The 18,673-nt window shown below is 47.2% G+C and overlaps 1 protein-coding gene across 1 annotated transcript; it reads left to right on the top strand.

Moving 5' to 3' along the window:
- Positions 1-2,406: 2,406 nt before the first annotated feature.
- On the top strand, positions 2,407-15,220 carry pitpnab (phosphatidylinositol transfer protein, alpha b). Its single transcript, XM_067257251.1, has 12 exons — positions 2,407-2,423; positions 6,611-6,641; positions 11,184-11,329; positions 11,988-12,079; positions 12,725-12,732; positions 13,010-13,084; positions 13,167-13,250; positions 13,605-13,682; positions 13,788-13,898; positions 14,288-14,410; positions 14,716-14,802; positions 15,014-15,220. The coding sequence occupies exons 1-11, from the start codon at positions 2,407-2,409 to the stop codon at positions 14,761-14,763; spliced, it is 813 nt and encodes a 270-aa protein (XP_067113352.1). The 3' UTR covers positions 14,764-14,802; positions 15,014-15,220.
- Positions 15,221-18,673: the final 3,453 nt, after the last annotated feature.

Genomic DNA, 18,673 nt, shown 5'->3' with positions numbered 1-18,673 from the left:
AACTAAGATTTTTTATATTGTAAAATATAAGATATATTTTATTTGCTGTCTAACTTTGGTGCTAACTAATACCAATATCATCAGCTGGGTTTTTACAAGATATTTATCAAGTGAGGTTATGTGTGGAGTGGACAGGCTTGAAATGGTGTCAAAGTGGCTTGGAGCCTGGAGGGACAGACGGTGTAGAGGGCATTGAGACATACTGATGTTAAGCAGTAGAAGAATGGCTGCAGGGGATCCTAAGTGCCTGTTGCATGGTTTAAGTGCCTGTTGCTCTGGATAAGAGTGTCTGCTAAATGACTAAATGTAAGGGGATATTCTGAATGCTAGACTCCTTGAATGGTCTGTTAGGTTGAGAGCTGTTATAGCAGAATGTCCCAGACCACTGACCAGGTGTCTAGTTTGTATCGCCCCCTCTCTGTAAGAGAGGGGAGGCATCATGGGAATTGTAGTATAAGGTGTACTGCATGTGAATTGGAATATCCCCTTTTTCCACTTTGATTCCATTTTTTTTTTTTACCTCTGATTTCATCATATTTTAAGAGATGAAACAGTTGTGCCTTACAGAATTAAGAATTTTACAAATATATTGACAAATATATTTGACATGTGCAGGATCTACAGTATGGATGTCTACATTGTGATAGATTCTAGAATAGATATCAACAACCTACTTTGAAGATTGATGAAGTTTGGTTTGTGAGTCTCCATGGCATTTCCTTGTGCTACTGTTTTGATCTGTAAGGTAATGCCACTTGTGTGTAGTTGTTTTGGTAAATAGACATATTTATGTGAATATGTCAACAACAATACTCAGACAACCATACATGCACAGTTTGGCGTTGCAATTGATGATATATGATTATATTTCAGACTGAAAAGGAAGGTTTTAAGGTTAGTGAGAAATTCAGCACTTTACGCGCCCCACTCAACACCCCCCCCCCTCCTCCACCAACCCCCACCCCCACTCACCCCCATCCCTCTGAAACACTGAATATCTCTCAACAGTCCATTTGTCTCTGTCTTTTCTAATTTCAAAGTAATTTGAAAAAACAGTGCAGATATGAATGATAAACGTGTTCCTAGATGTTGGAGGAACTTTGAACCATAGGCCATTGCAGCTGTCTCTCTGAAAACTCTGCGTTGGTTTCAAATGGCCTAAATGCGGGATGAAGAAGAGCATGATGAGGATGAAAATAATTATACTAGGATGATAATATTGTCCTACTAACGGCATGTAAAAGATTTAGGCAAAGTTGAAAAAAGATTGCTTAACCATCGACCTTTTTCTCTTTATTTATGTCTTTTTATCACTTGTTTTCCCTTGTAAATCCTAGTGTTTTTAAATTTTACTTGGACAATTGGATATGTCTTAGATTTATTTCATATGTTGTTGGTCGTGTATAGGCCTGGCTTATGTTGCTATATAATCTGTTTTGACTTTGACAATTAAACAGGTTTTTTTGTTTTTGAGGCATTAATGTGTTAGAGTTGAACATGGTTATATAAAGCTGAAATAAAGATGCATTCATTTGTTTAAAAATGTCCATGTGTTGTTCATCTCTTAAAACGACATCACTTTATTATGTTTTGACACAAACGATATTTTTGGGGGGCTGGATCATTGAGAGAGAAGCACAAGAATCAAGGCTTCCAAATCTCATCCCAGTTTCAACAAGGATGAACTCATAAGACCAGTATAGGCCTACCTTTTGCCTCAAGGCATTCTAGGAGGTCAGAAAGCTATCAGAACGCTGTCAGACACAACCGGAAAACAGATAGGAATGTTGCCGACGACATTATGACTGCACTGGATCAGCTATGTGTTTTCTACGTTTTTTCTTTTATTTACTGGCAGGGTTGGACTTAGAGGGTACACAGAGATGAGGATAGCCAGTGAGTCGGAGGGATAATAGGCGGATGTAGACAGACGGATACAGATGGGTTATAAATACAGCGGCGGTGAATGGAACGTTACATAATTCCAACCCCAACACACCAGTGGTCTCCGAGACGCGGATTAGCAGACAGAATCTCTTAAACCGGTCGGTACACTATCAAGTCTCTCCCCCTTCCCCTCAATGCGTCTGCGCCAACTGTGGTACCCGTGCCGTACCGAAGCCCTCACTGCATTCGGTATTACCGTGTTCGACCTCTCCACAGCGTCATCCCGTTTCTGTGATGACACAGAGGTTGTAGTAGGCTACCTCGCGCCGCGCCGCGCCCCCCTTGGCCCCGATCAGGAAGTGTATTTGTGGAAAATAGAGAAACTGGAGGTAGAATGACATAGAGGGGGAGAGGTGGGAGAGAGAGAGAGCGATAGAAAGAAGATACTGACGGAGGGATAGACCCGCTTCTGGATCCTTATTGAGCTATTCCTTCGTGAGATTATTTTGCTTCGCGAAAATGCTCATAAAGGAATTGTAAGTATGGTGTGGGGCTGTGTGTGTGTGTTGTCTGTGCGCGCTTTTTCTGTCTGGTTTCTCATCAACCCGGCAGCAAGCGCAGTTCGCGCCGCCACTGACATTGTGGCAAGTAGCTAGGGAGAGTGGAATTACAGGAGCGCTGCTGCAAGCCGTTGCGACATCCGTGTCCTCTTTATGGTCATTTATTTTCATTTGTTAGACTTTGTGTGTTTTTGGTATCAATTTCATAAATCATTATTTAAAATTTAGACTGGAACCGGACTCAAATGCGTTTGTAATGTGAGTCCGGTGCCGGTTATCGAGCCTGTGCCCTTCACATATTCTCCATCCTAGGCGGTGCAGCCGGGCCTGCCGCTATGGTTATATGGAAATGCTGCGAAACACCATTCCGTTAAAATAGGCCGAAAATGCTAAAGCTTGATAGACGACACATACTTCGTCAGAAGTAGGCTAAGGACCCGGGTAGGCCATGCGTGCCAACATCCATCCTTACGTTACCGCTGTGTTATTGATGCGCGCGGTGAAGGTGAAACGACTGAAATAGCATTCCGGTAGCTAACTCAGGAGGAATGGAGGTAGCCTATTGGAGCGGTGGTGTCAGAACTGTACTAAGGCATTCTGAATGGGGTGATGTAACCTACATAAAGAACATGTTGAGTAGGCTAGCCTAAAGGATGGAAATGGACAATCTAAGTTTCGCCAATTAGTGAGAAGTCCGTTCTCCTTTTGAAGGCCTCGGCAGCCTATCTTAAACCGGTTCTGGCTGATATCGTAGTATTTATTTCTTATCCCAAGAGATGGGGAAAATAAAGAGCTCTCTCCATGTAGGGCAACTGCTTTTGTCTACAAAAAAAGGCCTGTAAAGCGCACGCTGTGGGGCCCTCTGTGCTGTGGGTCAGATGAATAACTGGGAAGATATAGCGATTTCATGGCGATTATGGAGATTCCAAGCCACAGAGGCAGCCTGACAATTAATTACATCGGTTGCAATGAAATGCTAAAGGAAACCCCCCCCCCCCCACACCCCCCCGCGCGTCTCTTATGTAATTTTCCAGGAGAACATAAGCTATATGCATTGGTGCCAACCAGCGGCTGATTCCCATTATTCATTGAATATTATTTGTGATATTGTTATCACTGTTAGTCCTAATAGAATAACACATAGGCCCTACACACGCGCGACACACCTCACGGTACAGATGAGTCAGTCCACGCTCCCCGCCGACGCATTCGCAAGCTGGCTATTGTCACGCGGGAACATGCGCTGCATGCCCACACATTGCGTGACGCTGTTGTATCATCACCGTCATAGCCCCCTTTGCAGGGTGGCCGGGCAGTTATCATGCAACTCCCATCCCCCTCAACCGTTCCGCTTTTCTTATCCTGTAAATCACAGTTTCCCTACTGCGCTTGGCATGCACTTCGAGCAGGTTAGGCCGGCTAAATTCAGGTGTGCGGGATTGAGAGAGAGAGGGTGACCAATGTGGTGTTTTTAGTCTTAGACTCATGTGTGCGAAGTTTGGTGATTATCTTCTTAGACTGTTGTGTGTACGTTTGTGTGGTTTAATTGGATCCCATCCAACGCTGTCGCCTGTTTTCCTTGGCTGTGAGGTAAGGCGTCAGCAGAATTCTCCTCTCCAAAAGACTGGCTTTCTCCCAGGTCTGTTTAGTCATTGCCTCCAATCTCCGCTCCTCTACCCTTGATCTGTAGGGAGGTGAGCGAGTTGGGCAGGTGAAAGAAAAAACATTCACAAAATGAGTGGCACACGGCCATGAATTACATCTGCCGGTGCCCTTTCCCTCTTTATAGTCAGAATATATCAATAAAACTAAAAGTCCATGCAAAACAGGGCAATTGGACAAACTCAAGGCTTCTCCATGAATGGCAACCGAGTTTCATGCAAGAGTCGAACTCGTTTTTAAAAGGTACAGGCTACTTACCACCTACCATACCAGCTGGTATGAGGAAATTAACTTTTTGGCCAATCAAATGGATGAATAGATAATGCCACATCTTTGATGCTAATACTGAAGCAGACCTCACAAACACACACACACACACACACACACACCTACTCAGATAACTACTCAGTTTGTCTTTAGGGGTACAGGGGATGAGAATTGTGTTATTTAACTGGCTGGCATGTTTAATCTGTTGGTCATCTTCTCATCTGTGGGCCAAAAGCCAAGCAGAAGGATAGACCAACAAACTATACACCATAGATAGCCTAGAACACCCCGGTGCAGGAGTGGTTGAGTGGTTTCCAGGGTAGAAGGAGATGAGGAGGAGAGATGGAGGAACACTGGAAAGAAAACCAACAAAGTGGGAGAGTTGGAGAGGAGAAGGTGTTTGTTTTCTTTTGGCACACTGAGACACTAGATCTCTCCGTGAAGACTTTTTGAAGAAAGTGCCGTGTGTAAGAGAGCGACCCTGTGTGTGTATGTGTCTGTGTGTGTGACACGGCAACACTTAGGACCTCAAGGTGACTTCTGTCATTGGCTGCTTGCCTTGTCCTGTGTGTTTCTCATTGGCTGTATAGATTGTGTTGCCACGACTATCCCCTTGCACAGACGCCGGTACAGAAATATGTTACAAGTAGCTACTCGTAGCTACACACGTGATTTTCAGCTCAGGGACAAGCCATTCCTAGAATACTGAGTGTGAGCAGGCACGACCCTCTCAACACACACACACACACACACACACACACACACACTTACCACGTTGTCCAAACGATATGATGAGAAACTGAGAATGAGTGATGGTTAGGCATCAAGCTCCCTGTATCGTTTTACACTCATGTGATATTAATGTCTCACATACGTGTGTCACACACGCATGTGTGTGTGTGTCTCTCTCTCAGTCTTTCTCACACATAAACACACATAGACACAGAGAGGATGAAGCTGATGTCACACTGTCCATCTGGACCACTTGTTCTGACTGGTGGGGCAGTCAGATGGACTGCCTCCATCTTGGCTCTGCTCCCTCTGGAGACTCGGGAGGAATTGCCACCCACAGACCAGTCTCGGCACATTTACCCAAAATGGTTTCCCAGACCAGGGTCAGACCAAGCTAATTTAAAATGAAAACTGAAAAAGGAGAGTTGGGAGTCCTGCCGTGTGGGGAGTAGGGTCAACAAGTTCAGTCTGTGTTGTTTTTTTTACCGACAGTGTAATTGGAACAGGAATTACAGTTTGACCCTGCTCCGCTTCTCCAAAGACAAATCTGAAGGAGCAATTTGAACATTCCCTGTTCCAACCTTATCTGCCCTCCCCCATCCCATGAGAACTAAGTAGTTCCTGTAGGGAGAACCAGCAGCGTAGAAATGACTCCCCCCCCCCGCTAGAACAAATCTCAGCCCCCCCCTCCCTTGATGATGACTCAGTTATAATTTGTGTGAAGGGAAATCAGGGCTCTCTCTGAAGCTGATGTTCTGTGTGGAGTAATGGAGGACGGCCAGTCTGCCTTGTCTCTCAGTAACACCCGGCTGCAGCGGTGACTTAGTGAGTTCTTGGGTCTAACTTTACAGCCCATTGAAGAACACTTAAACATAAGGTGCTTTTCCTTCAGTCATGTTCCTTTTGACTTGAGTCCTCTGGCCTTCCATCTTTATTCGCCTAAACTGATTGAAGGAGAGGGTCAGAGGGGAGGGGCTGTGGTTATCTTCTTCCAATTGGGTGATAGGAGAGAGAAGGCAGGTGAACGGAATTGGGGCAGTGTTATGGGATAGCCAAGGCCAAACCTGCCCAGCTTCAGATCATATCCCAAAAGGAACAGCTGGCTGGCTGGGTGGGTGGCTGGGTAGTTAGGTGATTGAATAGATGGGTGGATGGATGGCTGGATGAATGTTTGGATGGGTAGGTGGGTGGGTGGGTAGTTAGGTGATTGAATAGATGGGTGGATGGATGGCTGGATGAATGTTTGGATGGGTGGGTGGGTGGGTGGGTAGTTAGGTGATTGAATAGATGGGTGGGTGGGTGGATGAATGTTTGGATGGGTGGCTGGCTGGCTGGCTGGTGGGTGGGTGGGTGGCTGGATGGATGGGTGGCTGGATGGGTGGCTGGATGGATGGGTGGCTGGATGGGTGGGTGGGCAGGACTACATGTTACCATTAGGCTGCTTTAGTGTTTGGTATGGCTTGTAATCCCTGCTTCTCTCATTTTGTCTCTTTCTCTTCTAGTCGAGTGATTCTGCCCATATCTGTGGAGGAGGTAAGTGTCTGACTGTGTACTTTTGTGCACGTGTGCCTGTCTCTTTGTGTGTTTGCATGTGTATACGTGTGTCTGTGTCCTGTGTGTGTGCGTGCGTGAGTGTGTGTGTGGGGTGCGGGCGTGCGTGTACGAGTGTGTGCCTGTTCTTGTTAGGATCCATCTTCTTCCAGGCTCCAGGCTGTGGGGTTCTGCAAGTCTTCAGAGTGCCTCAGTTACAGTAGCTTTAAAGGGACAGAGCAGTGTTTGTCCAGACTGCTCAATAAAAACTCTGTTATATTTACAATCACACAGTCATCTTTGTGTGTCCGCTCGTAAACCCAACAAATAAACATGTATGTATCTATGAATTGATTCAATCGATAGTTCAACAAATATTTAAGAGATTAGATTCCCTGCACAGTTTGATGGAATCCGTTTCCACAAAAGTGTTGAGGAAACCACCATATCAGGGTTTACAGTGTGTGTATGCATATACGGGTGCGTACAAGTGCATAGCTGCATGTGTGTGTCTGCTCGGTGCATGCATGTGTATATGTGTGTGTGAGTGTTTGATGGGCTGTGTATGTATCCTGTGCGTGAGTTATGAAGCCCCTTATATTTGGGAGCCGGAAAGTGCTGAGGTGGTGTTCCTCACACAAGCATCTCTCTCTCTCCCTCCTGTGCAACCTACTGTCATACAGGGTTCCGTTCGCACAGAGCTGTTAGTGAGCCTACTGTCAACACCCTGGCCTTTCCCTATCTCTGTCTCTCTCCCTGTCTCTCTCATTCTCACCGTGTCTCTCGATCCTTCGCACTCATTCTCACCTTTTCAGTCTCTCTGTTATTTCGTCTGTCGGTCTGTCTTTTTCTCTCTGTGCTATATTCACGTCCGCTGTAGTTCAGCAGGCAGCCTGTCCTGCATACACAATGAGCTACCTGACACGGCCTCTCTCCCCCGTCCTCCCTCTCTCTTTGTCCCTCTCTCTCCGGCTCCCTCCTTCTCTTTCCCCCTCTCTCTCTCCCTCTCTCTATCTACCTTGCTTTACCCCTCCCTCTCTCTCCCTCCCTCCCTCCCTCCATCCCTCTCTCTCCTCCCTCCCTCCCTCCCTCCCAGCTTATTTTTCATTCAACACACAGTCAACCTCGTGTCAAAACAGTCTCCCTAAAGAACGCTGAAGAAACCAGTGACTCACCCACCGATCTTCGGACATCAAGTGTGTGTAGACTAGGAAGTAGTTTAGATGCATACGTAGTTTAGATTCTTACAATACCCTGACAGAAAACATGGCAAGGCACGTCAATACAAATAGTAGCAAATGGTATCGAGTATGACATGAACTGGGTGGGAAAAGACACAGTGTGTACTGAAGTGGTGTATGGTAGAGGGTGGTGTGTATATTGTGGTCAGCTGAAGGCCTGTTGTAACCTGGTCTGTTCTCGCTCCATCAACCAGAGACGGCTTTTGTTTGTCCGTCAATACCCAGTAGGCTTGGCTATTCCTGGATCCCTTTCATTCGGCTGAGAGTTATGGGTAGTGAACTCTGTTTAGCTCAAGGGAGAGGACGCGAGCGCGCACACGCGCAGCAAACTAGTCGACCGGCTTGCACGGTCGTCGTTTTCTTCAGCCAGGGAGGAAAACGCATGTCAGTATGTCAGATAAACAGTCAGTTAGCCTCTCTGCTTGTCAGTAGCGCTCAGTCCTCAGCTGGAGTCAAGCCATGTGTGTGTACATCTCCCCGTCGGTCTGTGAGCCCGTCTGTCAGTTTGCCAGTCATTTAGTTAGCCTGTCAGTCAGCACGTCTGTCACTGTAGTCGCCTAATGCGGAGCACTGCCCGCCTGTCTGTCTGAGCGAGTGACAGAGAGAGATACAGCATTTACAGGCACACTTTTGTTGAGGGAATATCCCAAGCGACTGTCCATCCTCTTTTCTTCTTCCTTTTCTGCTTCTTTCTTCCTTTTCTGCCATCCTCTGTGCCCCATCTTCTACTTCATCTATCTTTTTCCCTGCTGCGATTGGCTGAAAGAATGGTATGCTATTCCATTGCTGTTTGTAGGTAGAGGATACAGCGAGGAAGGGAGGAAAAGATTATGTTTTCGGTTATCATCGGCCGCGAGAGACAGAATTATTTAGTAGTCTGAAATCTCGCTGTCAGAGAGAAATCCAATATCTCTCTCTGTGCACACGCGCGCTCGTACTCTCTCTTTTTCTGAAGCTCTGTTTAGCTCTCTCGCCCTCCCTCTCCTTTTCTGTATGGGCTCCACGTTTCTCACACCGTCTTTCTCCCGCCTCCCTCTCCCCCAAGCCCCAAAGACCCGACCTCCCCCCTTTTCTCCCTCTCCTTCTCCCTCTCCCCCTCTGCCCCAGCTTCTCTCCTCCTTTTCCTTCCCTCGGTCTCGCTCTTCTGATTTTGACGGAAAAAGCTCAAAATAAACCGTCTGCACGGCTCACAGTCATTCCCGTTACACACACACACACGCACACTCTCACATACACACCGTCGATGGCATGCAGTATATATATGTTGGGTGAGGCACACTCGCAAAAGCAGGAGGGATGGATGCAGGATGAGAGAGGCAGAAATGACAGGAAGAACAGGGCGAGAGGATAGATGACTGTGTGTGGTGTATATTTTCAGGCCTCTCCCTGGACCAAGCACTGTGGACAGTCAGGTGTTTGGCCTTGGAGTTGTGTGTGAACACAGTGATTTCAGGTGGCGGCTGCAAATGACTCAAAGTATGGCAGTTTGCCTGGTTCAGCGGATAATGGTCAGTCGGTTCGGTAAATCAGGTTTGCGGACATTTGATTAAGCTTCAGCCTTGTCACTTTCAGGAAATGTGTTGCTGCTCTTACATAACTGGGTGAACATCATCAAACTCACCCAATGTACTGTATCTTCAGAGGTGGTAGTGAGCTTGGCGGAAGAGAGTCTTAGATTCCTGTCTCAGATGAAATGAGACTCACATAAATCGGTCACTTTAGGTTGGAATGACAGCCAGTGGACATAGACCTACTTTGTGAAAGTCATTTGGATGCTTGAAAACTTTATCGACAAACCTAGATTCAGCTCTGGGGCTGATCATGCACTGAATATAAACGTCAAGGCTCAGGAGTACGGCTTTACAGAGTGCTAAATGTTACCTGAGGTCTTTATCGTGTCAACAAACACGCATACACACACAAACACACACATGCGCAAACACACATACACATAGCAACGGTTGCCACTGTTCTGCCCCTGCCAAACACGTGTGTGTACGGTACGCAGTGTGTTAGTCATCCGGAGGAAACTGAAACAGGGAAGTTCTTCTCAGGGAAGTTTTTCTCACTTCTGCGCCAGGCATGTGACCATGCAGCACAATAGAAAGAGACAGAAATATGGGTGTTTGTGAGTGTTTTCCACTGTGGCAAGCAAATCTGACGGCGTGTGTCTGTGTGTGTGTGTGCGCGCGTGCCTGCTCCGAGTATGTGTTTTTACTGTGAGTGATGGCATCCACGTGTGTCCGTCAGGAGTGTGTGTGTGTGCTGTGTGCCCGGGGGGATTAGGGATGATTAAGGAGTGAATGGAGACACTGTTCCAATGTTTACACACTGTTCACTGGGGAGCAGGAGGAGGAGGAGGAAGAGGAGGAGGAGGAAGAGGAGGAGGAGGAGGAAGAGGAGGAGGGAAAGAGAGGGATGGCAGAGGATGAAGGGATAGCGAATTGCAGGGCGAGAGGAGATATGAGAAGGATAAGACAAAGGTCAGACGCCAAGCGAGGGGCGGGAGAGAAAAGAGAGGGCGAGCAAGATGATGAGAAAGATGCGAGAGGGGAGGAGAGGATGAGGGATCAGAGGGAGGGATCAGATGAAAGAGTAGAAGTAGTAATCTGGTCAATGAGATGGAGAGATAGGTCAGGCCCTGAATGGAATGAGAAACAATCCGAGAGAAGAGGTGATGAGGGTAGGGAATGGGAGAGCTCAGATGTTGATGGCCATGCAGGAAGTGGATTACTGACTGATTGTGTCCGAGTGCGCGGTTAGACCAGTCGTTTCAACTATTTTCTTCACTGCGTGTTGTTCTTCAAGCCATTGTCATACCAGTCATCAGTTGTAGGATGACAATCATTATTTGATGAGAAAGCAGAAAAGGACGGTATGAGTTACATAAACTGAGATTGGTTAGGTTAATCGAGAGGAGGACAAACAGTCTTATGTGGCCTTTCAGTACGTTATGAATGTAAAGACATGTCAACTTAGTAAAGAAATGTCAACTTTGAATGTCTACTTTTTTTCCCTCCCTCCTTTCTGTCTCGAACCTCCTCTCATCCTTTCACCTGTCCTCTCCTCTCTCCTTTGTTTCTCCCTCCTCTCTGCCACCCCACTCCCCACCTCTCCTCCCCCTCTCCCGTCTCTCCCGTCTCTCCGTCTCTCCCCGCCCTCTCCTGTCTCCCCCCAATCTCCTGTCCCTCTCCTGTCCCTCTCTCCCCCCTCTCCGTCCCCCGTCCCCTCTCCTGTCTCCCCCCCAATCTCCTGTCCCTCTCCTGTTCCTCTCTCCCCCCTCTCCTCTCCCCCCCCCCCACAGTACCAGGTGGGCCAGCTGTACTCCGTGGCTGAGGCCAGCAAGAATGAGACGGGGGGCGGGGAGGGGGTGGAGGTGCTGAAAAACGAGCCCTACGAGAAGGACGGCGAGAAGGGACAATACACACACAAAATCTACCATCTGCAGAGGTGGGTGACTCACGTCTAGGAAGCTGAGCTCTAAAGAACCGGTCTTTGTTCAGGATGTACAGCATTTTCCACGTCAACACTGGCAGTCCTGCAAAATACACACAGCAGGAGAGAGGATCAATATGAAGAATATATTCATATTCTTATTTTTATATATATTTTATTCATATTTTATCATTTACATTTAAAATTGTTTTATTTTTTAGATTGTTAGTTCTTAGGATTAGACTACTGTACTTTTCTACTTTTTGATTGAAGATCTGTATATGTTTATTGTTTGCACCTTCCGGCCGCAGTAAATTCCTTGTTTGTGTAAACCTACATGGCGAATAAAACCAAATTCTGATCCTGATCAGTGGTGGCCGAGATGCGTGACGCGTTCTGGCCATTTTGGGGCTGATACTAATTCTGAAACAAAAAAATTAACTTCCTTAAATGTTGAAGATTTGAGGTTGTTCAAGCTAGGGAGTTCAAGCCAGATCATGAAAGCGAGCGAGAAAGTTCTTGCTGTACGATAACTTTCCCAGTCATGACAGAGAGGCTGCACCCGCTAGTCACATGGGTTGAAATCCATCTCTTTGATTGGCCGTTTTGTTTAGGACGCAGGTGGACAGAAGGTAACGTCTAATGGTTCCTCTGTCTCTGTGTCATTCCTCAGTAAAGTGCCGTCCTTCGTCAGAATGCTGGCCCCAGCATCAGCCCTCAACATCCACGAGAAGGCCTGGAACGCTTATCCGTATTGTCGCACAGGTGCAGAAAGCACTCTCCACATTCTCTCTCCCCTTCTATCTTGTTACTAATCGCTTTCTCTCTCTCCTCTCTCTTTCTCTCTCGGTTCTCTCTTTCTCTCTCCCTTCTCGCTCTCCCCCCTCTCTCTTTCTCTCTCTTTCTCTCCCTCCCTCCCTCCCTCTCTCTCTCTCTCTCTCTCTCTCTCTCTCTCTCTCTCTCTCTCTCTCTCTCTCTCTCTCTCTCTCTCTTCTCTCTCCTTTCTCTGTCTCTCTCCCCCCCTCTCTCTCTCCTCTCTCTCTCTCTTCTCTCTCCCCCCTCTCTCTTTCTCTCTCTCTTTCTCGCTCCTGCTGTTTATCCCTCCATCTCCCTCTCTCACCTTTAAGAGTGTGGGTGAATAATTCAATGTGTGTGCAGACAGAGGAGAGGCGCTGTTACAGGAGCACTCGGGACTGAGATTACACACACACTGACAGACAGGCATCATAAACACACACACACACACACACACACACAGTAATCCCCTAGCTCTGTGTCTTGATATTGAATGGAATGCTGTTTGATTCTTGCCCTGATACGTTGCATCAGTTAATATCACCAATCAAGTCACTCCTCTCTCTCTCTTCTCCCTTCCTCCCCTCTGTCTCTCTTTTCCTTTTGGTACGGAAGTTATTACTGTAAGTACATCCATGACTTGCTCTCGCACACACAACAGCCTGCAACCCTGGATATTTTTCGATTGTGATGCACACACACATAAACGGTTCACTGCAGAGGAAAGACGAGATAGAAAGTCTATCTAGTCCAGGGAAAGGGGATAGGGAGAGACTGACTCCAGTGTGTGTGTGTGTGCACATCAAAACCAATGAAAGCTGTATGCAGGATGCTTATACATATATAACACTATGTGTGTGAACAATGATGACCACCCCCCATGTTCTCCTCCCTCTGTAGAATGAGTACATGAAAGACAACTTCCTGATCAAGATAGAAACGTGGCATAAACCAGACCTAGGACACCTGGAGAATGTGAGTGACGAGTCTCTGGAAGGTGTGTGTGTGTGTGTAAGTGTGTGTGTGTGTCTGACAGCGCCGTGTGTGTCCCACGCAGGTCCACGGCCTGGACGCAGACACCTGGAAGAAGGTGGATGTGGTGTACATCGACATCGCAGACAGGAGCCAGGTGGACTCGAAGGTGAGTCGGCGCCCGTCTCCTCCTACCCCGAGTGTCAACGTGCTCCCGCACTCACAGGAGGAGAACAACTGATAACCTCCCTTCTTCCCTTTCGTGTTCTCTTGCCCTCTCTTTCGCGCTCTCTCTCTCTCTCTCTCTCTCTCTCTCTCTCACACTCTCTCTCTCTCTCTGTCTCTCACTCTCTCTGTCTCTCTGTCTGTCTCTCTCTCTCTCTCTCTCTCTCTCTCTCTCTCTCTCTCTCTCTCTCTCTCTCTCTCTCTCTCTCTGTCTCTCACTCTCTCTGTCTCTCTCTCTGTCTCTCTCTCTCTCTCTCTCTCTCTCTCTCTCTCTCTCTCTCTCTCTCTCTCTCTCCAGGACTACAAGCCAGAGGAGGATCCCTCAAAGTACAAATCAGTGAAGACAGGGCGAGGCCCTCTCGGACCTGATTGGAGGGTATGTCGACCTGTGTGTGACGTACAGGGGCACTTTGAAGATGAATAGTCCTCTCCTAACTATCTAAAACACAGTGTGTCTGTGTGTATATGTGTGTGTGAGTAGAAAGAACTCCCCAAGAAGACGGACTGCCCACACATGTGTGCCTACAAACTGGTTACCGTCAAGTTCAAATGGTGGGGCCTGCAGAACAAAGTGGAAAACTTCATTCAGAAGGTAAGTATGTATGTGTGTGTGTGTGCGTGTCTGTAGGGATACAGTTGGGATTAGGATTAGGACATTTCGGATTTCAAGAAAGCATTTACAAGGTGTTTGCGTGTGTGTGACTGAACTGTAATGGGTCACAGTACTGCCCTCCCGTCCTGAACTGTCACTGCTACACTCCGCCTGGCCTGGCCTGACCTGACCTCTAGTGGTCAGATGGGGCATAGCAGGTTAAACTCCATACAGACTCCAATTCGAAAAATGGCCGTTATCCTTGTTAAACTTAAAACAGAGACACAGAACTTCCACGTGTGCAAGCTATTTCCCTCTTCTTTATTTTTCACCTGCTTCGCGGTCACGTACATGTCTGAATTCTCGGTGTTGTCTCCTGCTCCTCTCAGCAAGAGAAGCGCCTGTTCACCAACTTCCACCGCCAACTCTTCTGCTGGATCGACAAGTGGATCGAGCTCACCATGGAGGACATCCGGCGCATGGAGGAGGAGACGCGCAAGGAGCTGGACGAGGTGAGGTCGCCCGCGTCCGTGCGCCACCACTGGGAACGCGCACATCTCTCCTCCTATAAACTCTTCCCACGCGTTCTCTCCCGATCCCGTTTACTCGCCCCTTCCCTCGCCCCCTTTGCTCCTCTCGATCCCCATCTCCTCCCTTCCCTCTCTGTCTGGCCCCTCCCTATCACTCCTCTGACCACCCTCCCTGTCGCTCGCGCTCTCTCGTCTGACCTCCTTTCCCATCTCTCTCTCTCTCTCTGTCTCTCTGTCTCTCTCTCTCTCTCTCTCTCTCTGTCTCTCTCCCCTCACTTGTCTTCCAGATGAGAGTGAAGGACCCGGTGAAAGGCATGGTGGCTCTGGAAGACTGAGGAGGCTGTGATTGGACTGTCAACACTGCTGCTCATCTGGTAAACACCTGGTGGGGAGGGGCACGTCAGTCCATGTGGCAGTTCGGTAGACCCTGCCGGTCAATGGACTGTTCATTTCCTTATGTTGAGTACAGGAGGATTGCTCTGTTGCTTACGTGGGAACATGTGATTGTAATCTTCACCGTCTCCTTCTCCCTCTCTCCCTCCCGCTCTCTCTCTCTCTCTCTCTCTCTGTTTCTGTGTCTCTCAGATCAGACCTGTAGACCCATACACCAGCGGATTCTCCCCTCCCTTCCCCCTCTACTGGCACAGCATCGTGTCTCTTGGTCAGCCTAACCCCTCCTACCGCCTCACCTCGATTGGTGCAGTCGATTACATTACCGGAGTGCCCGGAGTGCCCCCTACCTGCCATCCAGCAGACTGCAGCTCCGACGCCTTGCCCCCCTTCCAACCCCCCAACCCCCAACCCCTCAACCAGGTCTCGATAAGATGTCCGCCAGTCAGTCCACTCGCAGAATCCCTTCCTGACAGAGATGTGATTTTTAGGATTTATTTCTATTTACGAGAACACGCAGGTGTGTACATAGGAAGTGCATACAGTGGGAGCAAGCAGAGTCATTGTATCGAGGGGTGTATAAAACAGGGTTTTTCAATGATTTTCCTTTGTCCGTAAGTTTGTGTGTCTGTAGATGATGTTTGATCTGCTCAGTGTTAAGTTTTGATCTTGTCGTGGCTGTTTTGTTTGTTTTTCGTTTTTGTTTTGGTTCCTTTCGCATTTTCTCGGCCGCCCGCCTTCTGTCTTCAACATGCTGTAATCGGTTAGGTGTCTTCTTCCCGTCCTCAAGTGAACCGACAACCCCGATACGCACTCTCTCTGTCTCTCTCTCCTCCTCTCGCTCTCTTTCCGTCTCTCTTTCTCTTTGGCTCTCCCTCTCTGTCGCTTCCTCTCTCTGTCTCTCTCTGTTTCTTTCTGTCTCTGTCTCTCTCTCTCTCTTCCCCTTCATCTTCACCATAACCGCCTCCAATGAGAGTAAATTACAAGGGTTAGTATCATTTGTATGTATCTGTTTGGGTTATGTGTGTGGGTGTGGCTGTGTGTGGGTGTACTGTATGGAAATAATTGCAGTGCTGAGGATGGTGTTGTCGGAAGTGATTGTAAGTTACTCCATTGCTACCGTCCTTCCAGTTGCCAGTCACCTTCTGTACGTGTGTGTCTGAGTGTGTGTGTGTGCGTGGGTGTGTTTGGATAACAATTTAACAGGTGGGGTAATTTGAAGTGCAATAATGATTATTCTTACTCAGACATGTGGAGTTGTTTAGATTACAGGGCCATGGCTCTTAGTGGTGAATCCTCCTGTGAATCCTCAACTCTGCACCAGGCCAGAAGTTTGACCCTGTCATCACGTGTTCGCAGGGAAAAACTCCTGGCTCCCGTTATGTAACAAACATATGCCCCCCCCCCCCCCTCCCTTTGCATCTATCCATCCTCTCCTTCTGATGGATAAAAGCCCTTATCCAGTAATAGCAATAATTCCCTCTCTTCCTCTCTCCTCCTCTTCATCCTCCATTCATTTCGTCATCCATCTCTCTCTTCCCCTATTTTTGTGTGAACCAGAACCATGCTGCGGAAATAAAGAGAGAGAGAGAGAGAGAGAAGAGACTGAATTGGTACTGGTTCTCATTCTGTTCCTGGGTCCTCTCTCTAATCGGACTCAGTTTTCGGCAGTTTGAGTTCTAAAGTTGCATCTTGTAGTGGTGAACGTGTGTGTATGTGTGTGTGTTTGACGTAAACGTATCGGAACAATATTTTCCTATGTGGAGGGAGGGGAGCGGTATGTATCAGGGGGAAGGACGGAGGAGCAGTGTACTGTAGTTCTGACATCGGGCCACAGGAACTACAAAACCCATCCATGTCTGCAACTCCTTCCCTTCTTTTGAAATCATCATCTCTTATTCCATACCTCTAATTCTCCTCTCTTCCAGACCCTCAGTATCTCCCACACTGTTAAAACTGTATATTTCTCTAGTCTTGGTAGCCCAACTCCTCTCTCTCCATCTTTCCCTCTATCCTCTATCTGACTTTGTTTCTGTGATGATGTGAGTGGGCTCCCTGCAGAACAATGGAGGTGTGTGGCTGTATACTGGATGTACTCAGATTGTATATAGTATATACATTTATGTAGATGAACACATATATATAGCTCAGACTGTCCTGCCAAACCAACAGCACACCAATCTCCCCTCCTGAATGTCGTCGCTAAATCCTTAATCTTAGATAGTCCACATTGAGCCTAGGTTGAATAATATGCCAGGACTCTTATTGTGAAGGAGCCAGGAAGGAGTATTAGTTGACGCTCTACCTCTGTTGGAAGATAGCTGGCAAACAGGCAGAATGTGCTTAGTTCACCTGTCTGAATGAAAATAGAAGGGTTAATACCTGATGAGACGTTATGGTGGCTATTTTGAGCCCTTTTAATATGATGGCAAAACAAATAAAGAATTAAACTATATTGAAAGATGAAAATATATTTTGAAAACAAAGGCATCTTTGTGTGGTCTCTGGAGGCTGTCTTGACCATGGTGCAGTGGGAAACGGAAAGAGGGGTGAGAGAGGGGTCTATGTGTGGCACATTATACTGTAGATGACCCGCATAGTCAAAAAATAAAAAAACACGAAGAAACTGTCTCTTTCCTTCTCCTGCTCCCTTCCTCCCTCTCTCACCTCCCCTCGTTGGCAGGACAGTGTATAAATATATTTTTGTTCTGAATGTTGTCGTACCTCTGTTGTTAGTCTCTAAACCACAGCCATCTCTCACAGACAGGAAGTATAGCAACCTGTCTGCCTGTGACAACTCACAGCAGCGAGTTGGTCGGGGGTGGGGGGCGGAAGTTGGACCTACACACTGACCTCCAGTCAGTTCGTTGCCCCCCCCTCTCCCCCCTCTATGACAGGACAAGGGAATGATAACCTGACTGTATTTGAATCTAGACTGTGTGGCAGGGTGAAGCATGAGGGTGTAAGGATGTAGCCTACACCTGGAAGAGCTAGCTAGCTAGAGTACTTTTACAAAACAGTGAGAGATCATGGTTGAAAGAGACAAGATCCTAGATATCTCGTTGTTAGAATCCTCAATTTGTAATCAGAATACCGAACCAATGACGTCAGAACCCCAAACTTTTGTTTTTCTTTGAAACTTTTTTTTTTTTTTTTACTTTTTGTTTCCTCTGACACTCCCTGATTTGTCACTTGTTTTGTTTCTTTTACTGTGAATTTGTGCCTTTTGTCATCTTATCTTCCAATAACACTACATTGGAGACGTGAAAAAATAAATGAATAAAAATGCGGAAATCTGGAGTTGTTTTTTATGCATTTATATGATAGTTCACCCTGACAAAGATCTTTGACCCAGTTCTTCACCGAATGTCACCCTCTGTGAAGATGTCCAGGGCTTGGTTTAATCTTGGTTCTGGAAAATTGCCCCGAGTGTTTGGATCAGTGTAATGATCTCATCATGATTCATCTTCCTCCTTCTCCCAAGATCCTCTGCTCTGTCGGAACAGAACGTATCCCGGCATCCCATGATGCTCTACTCACAGAGCTCCAACCATTTTTTTTCCTGGAAATCCTCTATTCCCCTCCCTCTCTCTATTTCCTTTCTCCGTTCTCTCCTTCCCTTGTTTCACAACCTCTCCCCCTTGCTTGTGTCTCTCTCATCTCCCTCTGCCCCTGTTGCCTCCCCCACTGGGATAGATAGGGTGGGTGAGACAGACATGGGGGGGTAAATGTTTCCTGAAGAAAATGAACCTCTCTTCATTTTAAACAGGCAGGTAAATAGACACTAAACATAGATTCGTCTGGACACTGGGTCAGTCTAAATGACAGAGTAAAACACAAGGCTTCTAGTCTGTT

This window comes from Osmerus mordax, chromosome 19 (genome assembly GCF_038355195.1).
Source record: "Osmerus mordax isolate fOsmMor3 chromosome 19, fOsmMor3.pri, whole genome shotgun sequence".
Taxonomy (NCBI): Eukaryota; Metazoa; Chordata; class Actinopteri; order Osmeriformes; family Osmeridae; genus Osmerus; species Osmerus mordax.
The sequence above is the reverse complement of the archived record's forward strand: the minus strand, read 5'-3'. Positions and strand labels throughout refer to the sequence as shown.